Genomic DNA, 22,624 nt, shown 5'->3' with positions numbered 1-22,624 from the left:
TACTTTTGACAGTGAAATATATGAATGGGTAGACTGCAGGAGGAAACCTGCAGGAATCTCCGTCAGAAATTTTCAGCAACACCGCATGGAAATGGTGGGCATGAGTATAAAAATGAAAGTACGAGATTTAGGCAGGAGAAATAAACATTTCTGCCCTGCTGGCATTCGCTCAGCAGGTGTAACCTCTTAACTGTGGGTTCTGTGGGGCAGAACTTGGAATGAGTTTGCAGCAACAAATGTTAAGAACAAAATGGTTTACTTTCTTAACATACTAACATCAAACATCAACATTTAACACATTACACTTCTAAGGTCCTATTCGGGTTTCCTTCAAGTCCTTCTAGTTACACAGTCTTCTGATATTGCTTGAGTCCAATTCTTCCTGCAAGGTGGGTTTGGCTCTAGAGACTCAAGGGCTTGGTGAACAGGTTGACAGCAGTGAAGGTTTCCAGGAGAACTCTCACCCATTACAAACACACAAAAATTATACAAATCAAGGTCCGAGGCTTATACAAATCAAGGCTTATACAAGGCTTATACAAGGCTTATACAAACCAAGGTCCGAGTCTGGTAGCCTTGTCTCCTCCAACTACATGAGCTCTGCAGCCTTCTGCTGCTTTGAGTCTCACCCTGGTCAACCCATTCTGAGCATGGGGGTTACACAGGCAAGAATTGTCCTCAGCCTGCACTGGGGTCTTGGGGGGGGGGGGATAGCTATTTAGCAATTTTTGAAAAATCTGGGCTGAGAGGAATGTAATGGGCTGAACATTTTGGGGGAGACGGCTGTGTAAAATTCTTCTCCAAAACAACATTTATAATGTCCTAATTATATTTCTGCTACGCGGAATCCACCAAGCTGTGTCCCGAAAGGAATCTCCCTTCAGCGCAGGGAAGACACCAGTGTATAATTGACCTAACTGTAAAAAAATAAAAAAATTCCATAGATCTCAGTATTAAGTTTACCAGCCTAGGCTGGTCTGATCTCATCATATCTTGGAAGCTAAGCAGGGTCGGCCCTGGTTAGCATTTGGATGGGAGTCCAGCGTTATCATGCATCAGCAGGCAAAGGCCAGCGCTCCCCGTCTACTAATAGCCTTGAAAACCCTGCACGGTTGCCATAAATTGGTGTGACTCAATGGCCCTTTCCACCATGAAAATCCAAGGACTTGGATTCAGAGTGGGCTCATGTTTTTTGGGTGGTGGACTTTGAGGCTCAGCTTTCTAATCATTGACTCACTGTTTGTATGTGGTCTTGCCCAAGGTAGAGATTACGGTCAGCAGGCGGTGATTGACCTCAAAATATATAAGGGGCCCATTTCAGCATTCTGGTCTTCCTTGCTGGCTCCAGACACCCTCCTGGTTCCCCAGACATTCCAGAATGGCAGTCTTCATCTCCCTGCTCATAGGAGCACAGATACTGTGCTGCCTGGGTGTTTCTCCACCTCGTCCAGAATTTCCACCACCCCCTCCTGACAGGGTGATTCCTGCATCCTGTAACAGCTCTTCTATAAAGCCAGTTGCAGAGCTGGCCCTAGACAAGCTCAATGAAGATCGCAGAAAAGGCTACGTGGTGGGACTCCAGAGAATCTTTGATGCCCGTCAGCTTCAGTGGGTGAGCTGCAGATATGCTTGCACTCATTTGGTTTTCTATTCAAGACATCCATCTCTCTCTCTCTCTCTCTCTCTCTCTCTCTCTCTCTCTCTCTCTTTTTGCCATCAAGTCACACCTGACTTAAGAACATAAGAACATAAGAGCGAGCCTGCTGGATCAGACCAGAGTCCATCTAGTCCAGCACTCTGCTACTCGCAGTGGCCCACCAGGTGCCTTTGGGAGCTCACATGCAGGAGGTGAAAGCAATGGCCTTCTACTGCTGCTGATGCTCCTGAGCACCTGGTCTGCTAAAGCATTTGCAATCTGAGATCAAGGGGGATCAAGATTGGTAGCCATACATCGACTTCTCCTCCATGCGTCTTTACCCCAAGCGCCCTTTTAAAGCTATCCAGGTTAGGGGCCATCACCACCTCCTGTGGCAGCATATTCCAAACACCAATCACGCATTAGTGAAGAAGTGTTTCTTTTTATTAGTCCTAATTCTTCCCCCCAGCATTTTAGACTGAGGGAGACACTGTAGTGTTTTCAAGGCAAGAGACATTCAGAGGTGGTTTACATTGCTAGCTTCTGGGTACCAACCCTGGACTTCCTTGGTTGACCCTGCTTAGTTTCTGAGATCTGTAGAGATCAGGCTAGTCTGGCTCGGAGCCATCCATCACTACCTCTGTCAGATATGGGCATGGGGATGCTGAAGGCATGGACCATCCTGTCTACTCAGCATACCCCCAAAACACGGCCGTCTCCCAGTACAGCCAAGCTCTAGCCACATGCTCCATCTTCCTGCCTGCCGGTACCCAGTTTTAGGTAAGGCAAATATTATAAGAAACATGGAACAAGCCAGCTGGATCGAGACCAAGAGTCCATCTAGTCCCAGCACTCTGCTACTCACCAGTGGCCCACCAGGTGCCTTTAAGGGCCTCACAGAGCAGGAGAGTGGCTGCAAAGAGCCTTCTGCGGCTGTTGCTCGAGTACCCTGAATGCTGCTAAGGCATTTGCAATCTCAGATCAAGAGGATCCAAGATTGGTAGCCATGAATCGACTTCTCCTCCATAAAATCTGTATCCAAAGCCCCTTTTACAGCTATCAGGTTGGTTGCCATCGCCACCTCCTGTGGCAGCGTATTATTCCAAACAAACAATCACTGCGTTAGCATTGAAGAAGTGTTTCCCTTTATTAGTCCTAATTCTTCCCCTCAGCATTTTCAATGGATGCCCCTGGTTCTAGTATTGTGAAAGAGAAAATTCTCTCTGTCAGCATTTTCTACCCAATGCACATGGTGTATAGACTTCAATCATCTCCCCACTCAGACGTCTCCTCTCCAAACCTGTGACCTGTAAAGCCACACTCTATTGCAGTGATGTGGACGGTGATTTTGACAGTTTTGCAGAAAGGACATTTATCCAGGGATCCGCTGAAAACATAAGCGGAACAAGCTTTCACTCGAAAGCTTAAACCCCTAAAAATCTGACGGGTCTCTAAGGTACTACTGGACTCGAATGTAAGGGACACAAGATTCATTCAGAAGACTTCAGTTGTTGCGGAAATCCACACTACATACTTTTCTGTAATGGGTTTGGTGTAAAATGCTGGTGTTGCTGTTTCTAATTCTGCCACTATTTTTTTTGTGTGACAAGAAGTGTTGTCTTCTTATCTTTAGCAAGGCACTGGCATGGTCTATTATTTCACTCTGGATGTGTTGGAAACCGAGTGTCATGTCCTGAGCAAGAAGTCTTGGAAGGACTGCAAGTTTAGACCAGCACATGAGTCGGTAAGTATTTCTTCTGCCTGGTTCAGGCCCCTTCCGCACACGCAAAATAATGCGTTTTCAAACCACTTTCACAACTGTTTGCAAGTGGGTTTTGCTATTCCGCACAGCTTCAAAGAGCACTGAAAGCAGTTTGAAAGTGCATTATTCTGCGTGTGCGGAATGAGCCTCAGAGACTGGGTAGGAGCCTGGTGAATTATTCCACGAATGCCACGTGATCCCAACAGCAAGACAAAACCTTCCTTCCCTCAATGCCCTCTTTTTCCTGAATGCTTCTCCTGAAGAACGGGGAACTCATCGGAACTAGTGAGGTCTACAGAAGGAAAAGGAACTTCCAAAAATCACTCCTCCCTTTCCATCATTGAACATTTTAGTTGGAATCCAACATGGCCTTTTATCAATTTATCAGATAAATATATTTGATTAATTTGCTTTAATTTGATTTGATTGATTTGATTAATGTATTATTTTTAGATGCATGGTTTATTAATTTGTTAGATTTTTCGTTCCACTCTTCCTCCAAAGCTCCCAGGACAGGCTGTTTATCCTCACACTGTAGGATGGGAAATGTGTGTCTGGTTGTGGGAGAGAGAGGAGAAGAATTTGGATTTATACCCTGCCTTTCTCTGCTGTAAAGAGACTCAAGGCTTAGCTGCTTAACTAAGGTCATCGAGGAGGTGGGAGAATCAAGCCAGTTCTCCAGATTAGAATCCCACCAGCTCATGGGAGATTCAGCCAGCCTTCACAGCATCCTGAAGATCCCGGAATCTCTGGCAGCGGGCCAATCTGCTAGTGATCCCTGGCCCCTCAGTTGATGCAGCTAGCCTCCCGCGACGGGCTGAGGCACAGCTCAGCCCCGGCCTGGTGGAAACGCTCTCCCTCCAGCTGTCAATCCGAGGCCTACTTGAGGATCTTAATGAGTTCCATGGGGCCTGTAAATACCAAGCGCTGTTCTGCGGACCTTTGGGGAGGCAGCTGCTGATACCCAGAACATCAGTGGGTCCTGCCGTCCCACCTCCCACCTTTTGTTTTAGGAGACTTTGATGGTAGTAGCCATCCTTTTTATGCTGAATTTTAATAGTACTGCCGTTTTAATAGGATGGGGTTGACTATATAGAGCCAAAAACTACCCTAATATTTTATTGGATTTTAACTTTGATTTCATATTGCTCCTATTCTAGTTCTGTTTACCTCCCTGAGCCCTTCGGGGGAGGGCGGTATAAAAATATAACCAATCAATCAATCAATCAATCAATCAATCAATCAACCAATAAATAAATAGCAAAGTAGAATTTGAACCCAAGCCTCGAACTCAGCAGAGTCAAATTTGAACCCAGGTCTTCCTCATCCCACCCTGAAACTCTCTATCACATTATCAGTAAAGAGCAAAACTCTATCATCAGCTGAGCCTTGAAGTCTACAAGGAACTTCAGATTTTAATTACTGAACAGATTCAAACCCCACCCCACCCCACCCCGGCAAAATTAAATTGTGTGAAGAGAATTAAAGAAGTCAATTCCATGTTGCAGAGTTGGGTTAAAGGAGTCGAGACAGAAGGCAGGCAACGAGCTTGACAGTCACTTTCTTGAATTACATGGGAGACATCTGCTCAACCAATTTGCTCTGCCAACTTTGGCTCTGATGTTTCTATTGCTGCAGGTCTTTGGACAGTGCAAATTGACCTTTTACATCAACAAACCGTGGAGAATCCTTCACCTGTACAACTACGACTGCGTTTTACGTCCAAGTAGGTATTCTTTGATAAAGACAGTTGCCTGAATTACAGACGGTTCATAGAGGCGTGCCCCGCATCTGTTCCTGTGGTGGTGTTTTTAAAAAATGGAGAGAAGAGGAGAAGAGTTTGGATTTCTACCCTACCTTTCTATCCTGTAAGGAGACTCAAGGTGGCTTACGAGCTCCTTTCCTTCCCTCTCCCCGCAACAGACACCTGCTGAGGAAGGTGGGGCTGAGAGAGTTCAGAGAACTGTGTGGCTGTGCCAAGGTCACCCAGCAGGAATGTGGAAGTCTTGGAAACACATCCTAGCTCACCAGATGAAGCCTCCCACCACTCCAGGCAGGGAGGAGGAGCCACAATGTTGGACTTACCCTTAACATTTTTAAAGGGAACTAAAAAGAAGCCTGGAGACGTAGAGCTGGGAAGGATCTGAGGGGTTGTCTTGTCCAGCCCGTGCACAGCAGAGGAAATTCACAATTACCATTCCCCTTCCACTCCCCCCATCACCTCTATGCTCAGAGGAAGGCAAAAAAACCTCTAGGCTCCCTGGCCAGTCTAGCCTGGATGAAAATCCCTTCCTGACCCCAAAGTGGCAATTGGCATGACCCGGGCAAGTGAGAAAGGGCCATGAGAGTCAAGTGTTGGCTCATCCCTTCCTGCCTGCCCTCTTTTGACCTGCCTAAATCCCCACAAAATAGCTTGAATATATTTAGATGTTTATACCCTTGCTTTTCTCCAGATTGGAGGCCCTAACCCAGTGTTGGTGGAAGACCTATAGCTTGCAGGTGCCAGAGGTGGTACTCAGGAAACCCCTCTCTGTGGAGCAGCGTAAACAGAGCACGCCCCACACACGCATCCTGAACTGGCCTGGGTAGCTGGGCTCAATTATTGGCATTAAGCGTAAGATCTAGTTTTGGGAAGCAGTGCAGGTAACCCTATTAAGCAGTGTTAAACCCACTTCCGAATTTTCATGCGAAGAACTAAAGCGCAATCCTTTACCTGGGAGTAAGCTTGGTTGCTGGCAATGGGGCTTGCTTCTGAGTAAACTGTCCTAGGGTCGTGATTCACACATTGGAATAGTTGCATGGTTGCTTCAAACCAAAGCCATCGACTACCACCAAATGCTAGCATGCATGGAGCCAAACATTTTTTCTAAGAAGCTAAAACCTCAGTATTCAGGGACAAATTGCCGTGTTAGTGCTTTAGAAATAAGTGGGTTTTGGGTTGCAATTTGGGCACTCGGTCTCGAAAAGGTTCGCCGTCACTGCCCTGACCAGTTTACAACTGCGTTCTCCCTTCCTTCATTTTATCATCACAAAACCCCTCATGAGAAAGTTTAGGCTGAGCAACAGAGGGTTAGCTGGCCAAAGCAGAGGCGTATCTAGGGAAAATGTTGCCTGGTGCAAAATCTGAGTCCCCCGCTCGTGTGGGTGGCCACCCTCCCCTTCTATGACCAAACAACTTTTTTTGCAGCAGGTCTTGAGGTCAGTATATAGACTGGGGGGGAGAAGGTGTGTGGGGATGATTTTCCGCCTCCCACATGACTAAATGGCCGCAGCCCGGGGACATTTAAACCCATCTCTCTCTCTGGGTGGTACACCCCTGGGCCAAAGGCCATCCAGGAAATGCTCACAGCAGAGTATGGATTTGAGCCCAGGGACCTCAGAGGGCAGAGTCGGATTCTCTAACTCTTACTCCACACTGGTTCATACAATCCGTTCAAAATCTATTTACACCTCTGGTTTTTAAAAGGGAACCCAAGACTCTCACAGGTGACATCTTCAGCCTAGACGTTTGGCAAGGAAGTATCAAGCAGAGTAACGAAGGATAATTCCTAGTTTGGGTTGAGAATTCAGAGGAGATCTGGGGATAGATCCTGGAGGGGCAAAAGCTCAGTAGAGATGGGATATCACACAGCCCACCTCCACCAGAGCTGCCGTTTTCTGTGGTCTGTGGTTAGTTGCCATTAAAGAGTTGTAGTCCCAAGGGGGGAACATCCTGGAGATATGGCTGAAACACAGCAGATGTGGGATAGGCCCACTCGATAGATCAGTGGTGGCGAACCTTTGGCACTCCAGATGTTATGGACTACAATTCCCATCAGCCCCTGCCAGCATGGCCAATTGGCCATGTCGGCAGGGGAAATGATATGATCCATCTGGAATATAAGGTTATCCCTCCTCTGAAACTGCTCGTGAGAGAGAGCTGCCTATAAAAAGAGGGATGTGTGTATAATTTTTTGAAAGAATGAAAGACATCAGGTTGTGAGTTGAAAAGTGATTGTCTGACCAACATTGTTCTTTCCAAACAGTCCCAGCTGCCGTTGTTGTAAGAAGTTGCCCGGACTGCCCAACCGCTGATGATCCAACTAAGCCCATGTATCTGGAGGCAGCTGCTGAGAGTCTTGCCAAATTCAATGCTGAAAGCAACCACACCCATTATTTTAATCTTGTCAATGTCACCAGAGCGCGGTACCAGGTAACCTGGAAAGGAGTATGGCGGTGTGAGATTCTTTCATGGGAACGTTTGGTGGCAGGCAGGTAGCAGAGAAAATGTTCAGGTGATGTCCAGTGGCAGAAAGTCCTAGGGCAGTGATGGCGAACCTATGGCACGGGTGCCAGAGGTGGCACTCAGAGCCCTCTTTGTGGTGCTGCGATGCAAATGGGGTTAGGTCTTATGGGGAAATTTGCCCCCCCCCCCACATCTAGGCTGGCCTGGGCTGCTGGGCTTGAATATTAGCATTAAACCTAAGACCTAGTTTTGGGGAAGCAGTGCAGGTAACCCTGTAAATGCGGCTGTTAAAGCCCACTGATTTTTCATGCAAAGAACTAAAATTTTGCAATCCATACACCTGGGAGTAAAGCTCAGTTGCTGGCAATGGGGCTTGCTTCTGAACCAAACTCCTCCTGGGGCGTGATTCACCCGTTAGAAGAGTTGCATGGTTTGCTTCAAAGCAAAATCCAACAACTACCACCAAGCACCTAATAACCCGTTTTTTCTAAACTAAAACCTCAGTATTCTGGTTAAATTGCTGTGTTGGCACTTTGCGATAAATAAGTGGGTTTTGGGTTGCAATTTGGAGCACTTCAGTCTCCAGAAAGGTTAAGCCATCACTGTCCTAGGGTATGCTGACACCAGCCCTGCCCCCGCCTCACACACATGAGGTGTGAGCATCCACCATCACTGGTTTTCAACTAGTTAATGCTCCATGCAAGGACCCAACCTCCAGCCCAGACACATTTTTAATGTGACATGCAAGAATGCTTTTTAAAAGGGTTTTATTGGCTTGCATTGGTTTACAGTCCCCGGCACATTTACACAGAGAGAGACACCAACACTGCAAAGTGTTTTGTTCAGACCCACAGAGCAGGGATTGAGGGATTCATTAAGCTGGTTCCCTTTCTACGATGGTTCCTAACGGTCGCCCTCTTTTCCACAGTGGGTTTGTCAGACCTTCAAAATTTGTAGGAGTATGTTATCCAGGAGACAGCGTGCTCCAAAGGCCAGCCGATGGAGGACCTCTCAAATGTCCGTTTGTCGGCGACAAAACAGCAGTAGAGTATTTATTCTTAACACGTGCCAGGTTATTTCTGAGAAACTTACAACTTTGACACACTTTATCCACCCTTCTCTGAGTATTCATTCCATTATCAAATACTCACTTCAGTTCCTAGGAGCCTTACACCCTTCTAAGGTCGAATCCCCACTACCGTCTTAGCCAGGTTTCAGAACACAAACTAACCAGGTTTGAGGGGCCGACCTCCCCGGTCGAATCCCCACTACTGTCTTAGCCAGGTTTCAGAACACAAACGACCTCAAACCTCAGACCTCACATAATGTAATGAACTAGTAAAGTCCAGGCAAAAGTAACCGTTTTCAGTTCTTTATTGTACTACAGGAGTCCTGGTCAGTCCGAATACAGGCAATCACGAGGGTCTGAGAGCCTCAGAACTTTGATAATAGTTTTAACACAGTTGCAAGCCTCCTTCCCGCCAAATGAAAATCAACAGTGCATAGTTTAACACAGTCAAGTCGAGATAGCACGGTAAAGCGAAACATCCCAGTCCAGGCAGAGAGCCAGGAGGCTGACAGACGGGGGAAAATGCAAGGAGGATTCGACCTAAGTCTGTTAACTTCAATAGACACACAAGAGTTGTAACTTCGCTTAGGACCGAATTGTTAGGTACTCGAACAAGATTCTCCCATCTTTTATTAACCTAACTGGACCAAATGGCAGTTGGGAAAGGGGTGTTTTACTACAGAAGATGTGGAGAATGATTAATGTCTCAGATAAAGACAAGATCTATCCAAACAATTCTCCTTTGATGACAAGGTTTGTGTTAGCACTAGTCTGGTCTGTTCCCTTTTAGTTGGGGGAATTAGCTGGGAACAGATCTGCAATGTGAGAAGCAGGTTAGCGAGACCTGCACCAATTCATACAGAGGTTAAACTCCGCCCCCCACAAGAAATCCCTTCAGGCCAGGGTGGAGGGAGGAGGTTTCCAATTTTAATAAGGAATTGAAATAATAGAAACACACACTGCTGCGTGAACAAAACACACACAAACAGGATTTTGGGATCCTAAGGGGAAGGCTACAGAGACAAATTAAATGAAGGATAGATCAGGGTATAATAGAACCAGGGGGCATTCATTGAAAATGCTGGGGGGAAGAATTAGGACTAATAAAAGGAAACGCTTCTTCATGCAATGTGTGATCGGTGTTTGGAATATGCTGCCACAGGAGGTGGTGCTGGCCACTCACCTGGATAGCTTTAAAAGGGGCTTGGACAGATTTATGGAGGAGAAGTCAATTTATGGCTACCAATCTTGATCCTCTTTGATCTCAGATTGCAAATGCCTTAGCAGACCAGGTGCTTTCGGGAACCAGCAACAGCAGCAACCAGACCATTACTTTCATCCCATGCATGGGGGGAGCTCCCAAAGGCACCCTGTGGTGGAAGCCCACTTGCGAGGTAGCAGAGAGCTGGACTAGATGGACTCTGGTCTGAGTCAGCTGGCTTGTTCTCTTATGTTCTTATGTTCTTAGGGTATTGGGAGGGTAATATTCACTTTATTCCAGAAGTGAAGAGGGTCCATGAAGAACAAAGAGAAAGCATTCCAGGACTTCTCAATGGGGACATGGAGGAAAATCCAAGTGCAATTTGCCATGGATTTTTGGAATCTAGTTGTAGGGGAAATTGACCCTCTGGATATGAGAATCTTCCTGGAACTAAGAGAAGTTCCATTCCCAGGCCTACACTATGCTGTGGGAAAAGGCTTGACTGGATTAAAACCTGGGAGCGTCCAACCTTTGTTGAGTTTAGGACTGTTACACAAAGAAACTCTGGAAGGCTGATGGCCCATAATCACTGGACAAGAGGTTATTCAATGCCACGGATCGTTCCTTGCTGGCACACAAAAGGTCACACCAACACTAACTGTGTCATGTAGTACAATTGAGCTTTGGCATGTTTATAAATGAGCACCAAAAATATTGGTTGGTTTGAATTTGAATTTAACTGTTCACAAGTTTGATGATCGGGGGAATCTGTTTTTTTTCCCCAGGAGATGAGCATATGCAAAGGCTCTGTGGTAGAAAGTCAGATTGAACATCGAAAGTTCATCACGGTACACTGCGAAAATTTCCCCCCGAAGGTATGTTACTTAATCAAATATCAGAATTACTGAGAATACTACGTAATAACTCATAGTAAATGCAGATTAATTAGCTGTACAGAGAAGAATCAGCCACCACTAGCTTCTAGAAAACCTCCAAAATAGGCCTCCAAGGCCTCCATGATAGCATTTTCAAAAAACCCTGGCTAAACTCTCTGGCTACGGTGATTCCACATGTGAGCCAAAAACAATGATTGTGAAAATGGTGTGAAAACAGTATAAACCCTTTTACACCATTTTAAACCCTTTTACACCGTTTTCACACCGTTTTTACACTGCTGTTTTTGGCCCATGCAGAATCAGCCTCTGTAATTACTTCCAAACAGGCCTTGTGTTCCATGTCGTACCTCTGATTCTAGCAATTTTAAATGGGGCATATCATTGTGCATTCACTCTGGATTTCCCCCATTCCACCCTGAAGGACCCCAAACCTGCTTTAGTATGATCTCTCCTTAAACACCTTAGGTCCAAACTAGATAGAATATTTTACATGTGTTTGCCGCAGGGCCTTGCAACTCTACTGCCTCTATCAGTTCCTGGTGGCAATTCCATTTTGAAGCATTATATGGGGTCCCCATATATGGGGTCTCCCATTATATGGGAGTAGCAGTGGTGAACCAGATGTGTTTCCGCACTCCTACATTCCTGCTGGATGACCTTGGGCTAGTCATAGTTCACTCAGAACTCTCTCATTTCCACCTACCTCTGAAGGTGTCTATGTAGGTGGGAGGAAGGCCATAAAGCTTGTAAGCCACCTTGAGTCTCCTTACAGGAGAGAAAGGTGAGGTATAAATCCAAACTCTTCTTCTTCTATGACCAATACTGTCCCTTTTCCTTCCAGTGTCAGGAGCAGCAGTGGCGTGGGAGTTTAAAACTGGTGTATCTAATCTGAGAAGGAACGGAGGTTTGATTCCCCAACTCTGCACGCCCTGAGCTGTGGAGAGCTTATCTAGGGGAAGTCAGATTAGCCTAGCCACACTCCCTGCATCCAGCCTGGGTGACCTTGGGCTCTGATACAGCTTCACCAGACTCTCTCAGCCCCACCCACCTCACAGGGTGTTTGTTGTGAGGGGGGGGGGGGGCAAAGGAAGTTGTAAGCCTTTGAGGTCTCTCCTGCAAGAAAGGGGATATAAATCCAAACTCTTTACTTTGCTTCTTCTTCTTCTTCTTCTTATTCTTCTCCTTCTTCTTCTTCTTCTTCTTCTTCTTCTTCTTCTTCTTCTTCTTCTTCTTCTTCTTCTTCTTCTTCTTCTTCTTCTTCTTCTTCTTCTTCTTCTTCCTGTTCTGGTCAAAAGCACAGCAAAGGGAGAGGAGGGCTCCTGCCTTCCCCATCTACATTTTTCCCAAGTCGAAATGGCCCAGGGAGTGCTATTTGCCCTGTCAGGGCAGATGCAAGCAATCGGTGCAAGTGCAGAACCCCAAATGGACAAATAACATGCCCTGAGTCTTTTCCAAGGGATAAAACGCTTTACAGATGGATGCCCCCCCCTCTCCCTGCACTGCGGTCCTGACCAGAATCAGCCCTCCTGCAGTACTTCGAAATATTTGGCTCCGGTTGCTAACTTCGGATTGGGAAATACCTGGAGATTTTACGGGTGGAGTCTGAGGAGGGTGGAGTAAAGGGGAGGGGAGGAACTTGAAAGGGACAAACGTTGGTCACATTCAAAGCAAGTTTGGGGAGAGTGTGGAATGGGAAGGTGTCAATTTGTCAGGAGGCATTAGGGGTTTTGCTGTTGCTGCTTTCTAAATGCACAGGGGTGGTGGTGGAATGGGTCAAATGCATTTCTAACTGTCTTTCCACTGTTTTTGTAGCATGTTATGCAGTACCAGGTGGTGCTCAAGGTCACTGCCTGACCATCTCATGTGATCTTTCTTATGGTAACTTTTGACGCTTTCCAGGCTGAAGCCAAGTTGTTTAACCATTGGGTTTTCTTGGGCGATTTCCTCAGTACTGGCTTTGACCAGGGAAGATCCGTATGAATAAAAGCGACTGTTTGTTCCTCAACAAGGATTTAGCATTGTGTTTTGGGGATTCCTGGCATTAAGCCGGTACTGAGAATTGGCCACATAAACCCAATAATTAAGCCTTTCCTCCTAGGGCGTGCCAGATAATCCACAAACATTCAGCATACCTTCTCATGCATTTCCCTTTGCACTCCACTCCAGAGGCATATCTATGGAAAACAGAGCCTAGGGCCGTGGTGGCGAACCTTTGGCACTCCAGATGTTATGGACTACAATTCCCATCAGCCCCTTCCAGCATGGCCAATTGGCCATGCTGGCGAAGCTTTGATAAGTATGAACCCTCTGGAGATATAAGGTCCTCCACTGACTAAGAGCGAGAACTGAAAACCCTTCCTTCTCCCCCACCCCCAATTGCCTGACCAGCCCAGCAATGAGTTGCATGTGCCACCACCAAAGTCCGTGTGGACTTCAAAGGTGGAGTTCAATGCTCAACCCAACCAGGTCAAGCCCACCATTTGAAGCCGGAACCAGGCCAGACCAAGCCCAGCATTGACCTGTGGGCTCAGCCTGTCCAGGTCCAGCTTTATTCCGATGACTCTGAAGTCCTTGTGACTTTGGAGGTGGAGTTTCAGAGGCAAAACCAGCAGTATAAAGCTGGACCCTGCCAGCCCAAGCCCAACGCTGAACTGCGGGTTCCACCTCCAAGACCCACAGTTTAAAGCTGGACCCATCCAGGGTAAAGTAGTGTTCTGGGTGGGGAGGGGAGGGGGTCAGGCCAAGGATGCTTCCCTTCAAGCGGCACCAGGGCTCATGCCCTAGCTGTCCCACACTAGATACGCTTCTGCCTTGCCCATCTAAATCACCGGCAGGGCGTTTGTCTCTGGAAAAAAAATCAGAAGATATCTATCTACTGTAGTAGATGTGCACCTCCTACAGATGAAAGAAAAAAGCACTCTAGGCCGGAGTGAATCAGTGAGAGTGCTGGGAGAAGCTGCGGAGAAGAAAATCCCCTTTAACGGATGCTTTGCACGAACTCAAATGTCACACATTTCCAGTGACAAGGGCCCTTTCCCCACCCCACCTTTTCCCTACAGGTTTACTTTCATAGCGCAATTCCCCAGCTAGCGCAGCATCCCTGGCTTAGCTGCCAGGCGTCCCCGACCCGCACTCTGCTTGGCAGGGTCATCAAAGCGCCTTGCAAGAAGAGCACCAGGGGCGCCCACCTCGCGCTGAGGCGTGACAGCGTCGATCAGCGTCGGAGGCGGCTGTTCGCCATCGCCCTCTGCATTAAAGGGGAGTGCAGGGGATTACGCTACTCTCCTCAAGTAGCGCGGGGCTTAAGGTAAGGGGGGAAAGGCCCAATGAGAACAAAACAGGAACTCTCCATCCTACCCTCCACACACACACACATGTGTAAGAAATGTATGTATAGATAGGTACCGCTTTAAAGTGGTGAGCTTCCCTGTTTGTTCCCAGAATATGGTATTTAGATATACAGTGCATACTCCAACGGCCTTGTGATATTCCTCATGATAGTGGAGCAAACTAGTGAAGAAAAATGCAGGCTGAATCCTCTGGTGTTGCTATTGAGCTGGGGAAGAACGATACTGTATAAGCGTGGCCTCCATACTGTTTGCCCGCCCTGCTCTTGGTGGGTGTTTAGACCAGTTCCTCTGACATTCTCCAAGAGCAGAAGTAAAGATGGCGCGGGCTATCCGTGAGCTATCCATGAGCCGTGAACATGTGTACAGCAATGAAAACACTCACCACAAATAAGTGGGCCCTCGTTGGCAGCAATTCTCACAAAAACAAGTTTTTTTCTAACAGACAATGTTCTCTTGATAAAACGTGGGTGTGTTTTGTGCTATCAGGCACAGGTCCATGAGGGACAACAAGCTGGCGACAAGAAACACGAACACCAGGATGGCCATCAAAGCCAGGAACACGATAGTCATTCTGAGGGTAGAGAGGAAGGGACCTCATCACTTGACGAATTTATCATGGGCATCACTCACACATGACCACCGTACCGGAGATTCGGAAGAAGAGACCTCATAATCGCCAACCTAATGGACATCACCCACATGACCATGCAGAGGGTAGAAGAGAAAGACCTCATAATCGCCAACCTAATGGACATCACCCACATGACCATGAAGAACATGAGCAGAGGCGTTCCCCCTTTGAGACCTCAACAGATCTGGGAAAGACAGCGGGCCGGTTCGTGGTCCTTCCTTCCTCTGATGCTCACGTATCTCTCCACAGCTTACCAGACATTGAAGCTGAGCGATTAGATGGAATGCCTGTTTCTACTTCATCACAGGGGCCAAAAGTCAACCCCGTCCCCGCCCTTCCCGATATACACGGTGCTGCTGAGGAGAACCGACCACTGGGCAAACCAATGTTGCGCCCTGCCTTGATCAAGCCAGCTAGGCCCATCCCCCCTCCTCCCTTCCCAGTTGGGTTTTCTCAATCAGATACTTGTCCAGGAGAAATCCTGGTCTTCATTTATGGCCTCGAACCTTTACTGCCCAAAAGGCACACAGAATTGTCCCCAACAGGGATCCCCGATTCCACAATTAAGGGAAAAGAGAAGCACTGAAAAGATATTCAGAGTCAATGTCTTCCCTCTATAAAAGAAGCATTATTAGGGGGCGGTAAGAGAGGATGTATGACGCCCACTCGCTTCTTGTTTTGTGAATAAATATATGTGGAAAATGTTGTGTATTTCTTCCTTTCTCTCCAAGGTATATATCACTGCCACCAGGAATTTAATTCCAAACTCCCTGTCACTTTCCCCTACAATATTGTGTCTAAGCTCTAAAACAGTTTTGAAGATCTATGTCAGTGGTGGCGAACCTTTGGCACTCCAGATGTTATGGACTACAATTCCCATCAGCCCCTTGGCCATGCTGGCAGGGGCTGATGGGAATTGTAGTCCATAACATCTGGAGTGCCAAAGGTTTGCCACCATGGATCTATCTGGTCGTGAGGAAGAAATCCTCACTCGTAAGTTACTGGTGTAGGATTCCAGGTTAATTGGAACAAATTAAAATTGTATTTATCTATTTACTTTACCTTAATAGTTACAAAAAGTAATGTATCGTATCTCTACAATGAGCCAGACAACATAAGGCAATAACTTCTGGCTGAGGTGACTTTAATTTCACACAAATCTACTCTCTGTAAATCCCTGTGATAGTATTAGGATCGGACTTCATTTCTGGTCTCCCAACGTCTTCTGCGTGTTCAGCCTATTTATTTATTTATTTATTTTGGCAATTTTGTACTTGATATAACTCTTGGAAGGATTCTAGTCATCAATCTGCTGTCTAGACTTTCAACATCACATGGTCCTGTTTACTGTAGCCCAGTGATGGGATCCAAAAATTTTAGTAACAGGTTCCCATGGTGGTGGGATTCAAACTGTGGTGTAGCGCCAATGGGGCTGGGCGGGGCAAGATAGGGGCGTGGCCAGGCATTCTGGGGGGGCCAGAGGCATTCCTATGGTGAGGGGCGCTGTAGCAAGACGGGGCGCAGCTAAGCTGCTTCGTAATCCTTAGGTGGGAAACAAATTACGCATAGTAGCGCTGCCACGCACAGGTTGCGCCGCGCCGAACCTCCTGCTAGGCGGCTTCAAGGTTCCTGCGGCGCTACTGCTGGGGAGGGAGTGGCTAAAGGCCAAAATCACGTGGCAAAATCACCAATTAGGAACCCCCTCTCGGCACACACAAATAATTAGTAACCTACTCTCGGGAACCTGTGAGAACCTGCTGGATCCCACCTCTGCTGTAGCCCCTTCTCACTCCCTGTTTAGGGCAGACTGACTCCCATTCTCTCTCTATAAAACAAACAAACAAAAACCCCTCACTGCCTCCCCCAAGTGTCATCCAATCATTGCACTCTTTCATCCCCCTTTCACCTGAAGGGCAACAGGTATATTTGGTATATACAATCCTGTCAAGCAAAGTTGCGAGCGGAAATGTGGACTGTGCGGCACGTCCAATTAGAATAGTTATCTGTCAAAAGACCAGCTGTTTTTACCTCAGAAGTTCATAAAAACATAAGCAGAACTTTACTTGAGCTGAGAGAGAAAACATACAGTATATACATTAACAAAGCATCACAAATACTGGTTACATGCACGGCTCATGGTTAGTTACAGTTTGGTTGCGTTACAGTATCTTTATAGTCAGAGCACTTTCTATATATCATTTGGTTTACAGAGCAGTATACAGAGCACATCTTTCACTTAGGCTCATTCCGCACATGCAGAATAATGCACTTTCAAACTGCTTTCAGTGCTCTTTGAAGCTGTCGCTTGGAATAGCAAAAAATCAGGATTGCAGATAGTTGTAGAAAGTGGTTTTGAAAATACGCATTATTTTCGCGATGGCCTGCTTGGAAGGAGCCTTAGTTAATCAGTCAGGCAGTCTCCTAGTGTGTGTGGTGAGGGAACAGAACACTACCAACGGATTTTAACTGTCACCTTTAGAATGTTTGTGCAGCTTCCCAGAATTCCCTGCTGCTCTTGCTGCTGCTGCATGCAAAGCAAGGCTGGAAATCCCAACATCACCCCCCTCCCCGATTCTTCTACAACTTATCAGTCATTTAAGGAAACACACACTCAAGATTTTAGATCATTACAGGGTGATTCTTTGGCCCCTTCCGCACACGCAAAATAATGCGTTTTCAAACCACGTTCACAACTGTTTGCAAGTGGATTTTGCTATTCCGCACAGCTTCAAAGAGCACTGAAAGCAGTTTGAAAGCGCATTATTCTGCATGTGCGGAATGAGCCTTTGGTTCTCTCCTCATGAAATGTCAAGATCTCCTATGCAGTATTAAGTCAGAGTACCAGAGGAGTTAACTTTTTTTTCCCAAGTGAATTCCCATTAATAAATTTTTTGGGTTGTTGGACCATAACAGGCATAAATGCGGTCACTTCCCATGATGGGTATAAATAAAGAAGTGGGAAAACCTGATTTCTGCATTGAAAATGTATAGCAGTAGCAGTGGCTGATTGGTACCTTAAAACTGCCCAAGAGCAAGTAGCCCCCCTGGGTAATGTATTGCTCCTTTTGCTGTGGGATTGGGTACTGAAGGGGTGTAATTGGGAATTGATGCTGTAACCGCGAAATAACGGGTTAAAACTAAATAAGCTTAAGAAAGTAAGAAAGTAAAACTTAATAAGCTTAAGAATGGAGGGAAAGAAGAAGGCTTTTAATTGTAAGCAAAGCTAAACCCCTCGTTCTACCTTCTGCGCCTACAATGCCACATTAAATTCCACGTGGAGTCACATCTAACTCAACTTCCGGTTGTCAGAGGAATGGTAAAACAACAGCAGCATTAAGGTTCTAGGGTGGAAAGGACCAAAGTCAAGAACATGTCTCAGTTTGTTACCCACTGCTAGGGCAACACCTGATGAGTTTATTTTAATGGATTAGATAGACTGCAACAAACTGGCCCGACAAGCAGGGTTTTCTCAATGAAATTTTTACTGTAAAATCAAAGAATCCCTACTACAAAACTTTCTCTCAGCAAACCGTGCTGGGCAGGGGAACATGCAGGGTTCTTATAGGTTTGTCGGAGGCTACAACAAAAAGGGAAATCAAGAACACAATACAAAACATTCCAGAACAAAGAAAAGTGATTCAAAACCCAATACTGAGTACTCAGAAAACAATTAATGAAATCCAGTCGACTTCTCGCGATACTACACTGCCAACAGGAGTTCGCAACGGCGGGAAACTTGAAGCGGGATTAGTTCTTGTCTTGGGTGCTACTAATATTCTTTGATAAGAGATCTTGCTGAGGATCGCACCCATTGCTTGGGGTTCCCTCCACAGTCGTTTGTAGAGGTGGAGTTGTTGAAACACAAAAGCAGGGGCAGAGCCAGCTGCCGGATCTTCCGGGGTGTGGGCATCAGGACGCAATAGAGAATCCAGCACCCTTTTGTGAGAATTCATCATGCGCTTGTGTTTGGAGGTCCAGAGTTATTGTAAACACAATGAAGCCATCTTCAGAGAACCTTGGAGGAGGAGGAGGAGGAGGAGGAGGAGGAGGAGGAGGAGGAGGAGGAAGAGGAAGAGGAGGAGGAGGAGGAGGAGGAAGAGGAAGAAGAAGAAGAAGAAGAAGAAGAAGAAGAAGAAGAAGAAGAAGAAGAAGAAGAAGAAGAAGAAGAAGAAGAAGAAAAGGAGGAGGAGGAGTTTGAATTTATATCCCCCCTTTCTCTCCTGCAGGAGACTCAATGGGGCTCACAGTCTCCTTGCCCTTCCCCTCTCACAACAAACACCCTGTGAGGTGGGTGGGGCTGAGAGAGCTCTGAGAAGCTGTGACTAGCCCAAGGTCACCCAGCTGGTGTGAGTGGGAGTGCACAGGCTAATCTGAATTCCCCAGATAAGCCTCCCCAGCTCAGGCAACAGAGCTGGGAATCAAACCTGGTTCCTCCAGATTAGATACACGAGCTCTTAATCTCCTACGCCACTGCTGCAACCAATGTGCAAGTATCTGAGAGCCCCCAGAGAAAACCTATACAAAATTTTGAACTAAGAGAAATCTATCTAACATGAATGGCTCTAACTAAATATAAGAGGAATTACAAAGATTTTTTATCAAAAAATGTTTTATTTATTGAGAGCACTGCTCACAAGTTGGGCCCCTTCCGCACATGCAGAATAATGCACTTTCAATCCACTTTCAGTCCACTTTGCAGCTGGATTTTACTGTGCGGAAGAGCAAAACCCACTTGCAAACAATTGTCAAAGCGGATTGAAAGTACATTATTCTGCATGTGCGGAAGGGGCCTTATTACTGTACTACTATAAACCATGAAATAAACAGTTTAATCATACTGTAAATCTGTATGTATTAGCCATGCAATGAAAATCAGGCATTCACCCAGCAGCTGTGCACCCACATAAAATACTTGTGTGAATGACAGAACCTTTTGTCTGCTTGCTACAGAAAGCTGCTGGTTAATCGTAGCACACATCAGTGTCCACAGCAAAATAAGACAACGAAACCTAGCATTAATATGTTACTTTCAGCATTCACTCTGCACGCATTATCCCAGTAATCTTACAATAACCCTATAAGGTTGAATAATGTGATTATTCGTCCTTATGGCAGACGGGGACTCAGACAGAGTGGCTAGCCTAGGGTCTCATAAGGGCCCCCAGCTAGTCCTGGTCAGATGTGAAATTCAAGTCAACCCGGGCTTTTTGAACCAGGGACTTCCCAAATCATAAGGTCGGTTAGCCACTCCACTACACCCTGCGATGAACAGATACTGGGCTTTTTGGCATCTCCCTACTCTTACAGATTATAGTCTCTGGAACCAGCAGAGAAGAGTAGCAGTGGAGAAGAGGAGTGGGTCAGAAAGGGCTGAGTGAGCTCTGGTTTTTCTTTTCAGAGGGCTTTTCTCAAAGCCACATCTTTTAAACAGTGTATTTTAAACAGGGGTTTTGTCTTTTTTTCTCCTTGTCCTGGGGCTGCTGATTGGTGGAGGCTGCTGAGGCTGCTGATTGGTGAGGCTGCTGAGAGGTGGAGCTTCTCAAATTTTTAAATCTTTTCAGTTAGTCTCTGAAACCAGCGGTGCACAGGTGTTTTACTAAATAAGAACATATTTTAAGGCATAGTAGAAGGTATAGAAACCTTAAGAGGGAGGCACTAATTAAAATCAGTATTTGAATATCTAAACAAAATTAGATATGAAGGCAGGAAGCCAGCAGGGAGGTGGGGACTTTCCAATGTTTTGCCCTGAGTGTCGCATGTATGACTATCTGCCACTAGGACAGAAGTCGTAGGTGTGCCTTCGCTGCAATTGATTAGCTATTGGTCAGTGAAATAGCCATTGCTTACATGGCAGTGAGCACGTACATCTGAGTTAACTCTATTTCTTTGGCCCCTTCCACAATGCAGAATAATGCACTTTCAGCCCATTTTCACAGTCTTTTGCAAGTGGATTTTGCTATTCTGCACAGTGAAATCCAGCTGCAAAGTGGATTTAAAGTGGATTGAAAGTGCATTATTCTGCATGTGAGGAAGGGGTCTTTGTTTGAGCAGACTCAACACCACCACCACCATCACCACCACCACGCGACAGCAGATAGGTACCAAGATGTAACTAAACGAACAGTAATGTAGATGTGTAACAGGAAAAAAAGGATTTCTTATTTTATCTCCCTGTGACCCTCCCTTTATAGTTAGTAAACTCATATATAAAAAGCAACTGGGAATCTGTCTCTTCTGTTCTACTCTCCTAATATATGTATGTATGTATGTATGTATGTATGTATGTATGTATGTATGTATGTATGTATGTATGTATGTATGTATGTATGTATGTATCTCTCTCTCTCTCTCTCTCTCTCTCTCTCTAGATAGATAGATAGATAGATAGATAGAGAGAGAGAGAGAGAGAGAGAGAGAGAGAGAGAGAGAGAGAGAGAGAGAGATAATGTACCTAACACCGATCTGTGCGCCACATGTGCCGTGAACATACCAGATCTGGTCCCCTGTGGTGCACTGCAGCAATAAAACCTAGTTGGATCCTAGTGCATCATTTCTTTGCGTGAAAAAGTTGTTCTTTTCTGGCGCATAGATCCTCCCCTATTTTTCCCCCATGTGCCAAAGTCAATAATTCAAAGATTATTCCTGGCTTGGCTTGAAAAGCATCATTTGGCACAAGGAAGGGGGTGGGGTGGGGGTTGAAAAACTTTCCATAGCACTGACAAAAAGCTTTGTTTGCTCTATTATGTGGCAATCACAGATAACATTCAGCTGACTACCGACTTCCTCTGTTGCCCGAAGACATGATTTTAGGTCAATTAAATGAATATGTGGATCGGGAATATCGCACTGTATTAGCACAGAATCCGCTGACAGGAGTCCTAATAAAGGCAGACGACGGCTATGTAATGCCCCCAGATCCCATACAGCCTGGAATCAATGGGGCTGGCAGCAATGCTTGCTGGGAACTGTAGTCTGAGGGCAGGAAGTTAGAAGACCTAGCTTGAAGACATGAAGCTAGTGGGAAGGAAAGAGGACTGGTATAGTCTAGGCAGGTTGGTGCAAAGCAAAATCCCACAACAAAAGTCACATGTACCTTTTATTAGGACCAAAATGGAGCCAGCCACTTTTTCAGAAATCTTCAATAGGTCTGATGTTTTTAAAACATCAGACGGGTGGAAGAAAGACACATCTTTTAGGCTTAAAAGTAAGGAAGTTTTCACTGCACACTGAAAGCTCTCTACAGGATACTAAGAGTTCGCTTCATCATATGCAGAAGGTGTACATCATGGGGCTGATTTATATACACAACAGAAAGGGGGCAGATGGTGTTACAAAGAGAGGCTGGTTCAAAACAAGGGCCCTTTCTTCACAAACCCCTCAAAACGTTTTGAGGCAGGAAATAAAATGCTTCCTCCATGGAGTTCTGCATTGTTTTTACCCCCAAAAAACATTTTATTTGCAGCCTCAAAACATTTTACATGAATGCTCTTTTGAAATGATTCTTTAATTGAAATGTTTTAAACACCGGTTTCTTTTGCCTGTGCAATCTCTTTTTGACGTTTCCCATGCTCCTCCTCCTCCTTGCCTGAACTTTCTCTTTGCTATTCTGCACAGAGAGCAGCAGTGGCGTAGGAGGTTGAGAGCTCGTGTATCTAATCTGGAGGAACCGGGTTTGATTCCCAGCTCTGCCGCCTGAGCTGTGGAGGCTTATCTGGGGAATTCAGATTAGCCTGTGCACTCCCACACACGCCAGCTGGGTGACCTTGGGCTAGTCACAGCTTCTCAGAGCTCTCTCAGCCCCACCTACCTCACAGGGTGTTTGTTGTGAGGGGGGAAGGGCAAGGAGGTTGTAAG

The 22,624-nt window shown here is 46.1% G+C and overlaps 1 protein-coding gene across 1 annotated transcript; it reads left to right on the top strand.

Moving 5' to 3' along the window:
- Positions 1-1,347: 1,347 nt before the first annotated feature.
- FETUB (fetuin B) lies at positions 1,348-15,472 on the top strand. Its single transcript, XM_048506940.1, is given in 9 exon segments — positions 1,348-1,612; positions 3,270-3,380; positions 5,037-5,124; positions 7,424-7,590; positions 8,581-8,635; positions 8,638-8,666; positions 10,679-10,768; positions 14,626-14,785; positions 14,788-15,472. Coding segments are annotated over 9 exon segments (1,503 nt in total). The 5' UTR covers positions 1,348-1,378; the 3' UTR covers positions 15,357-15,472.
- The last annotated feature ends 7,152 nt before the right edge of the window (positions 15,473-22,624 follow it).

This window comes from Sphaerodactylus townsendi, linkage group LG08 (genome assembly GCF_021028975.2).
Source record: "Sphaerodactylus townsendi isolate TG3544 linkage group LG08, MPM_Stown_v2.3, whole genome shotgun sequence".
Classification (NCBI taxonomy): Eukaryota; Metazoa; Chordata; class Lepidosauria; order Squamata; family Sphaerodactylidae; genus Sphaerodactylus; species Sphaerodactylus townsendi.
Note: the sequence above shows the minus strand (reverse complement) of the source record. Positions and strands in the feature narration are given on the sequence as shown.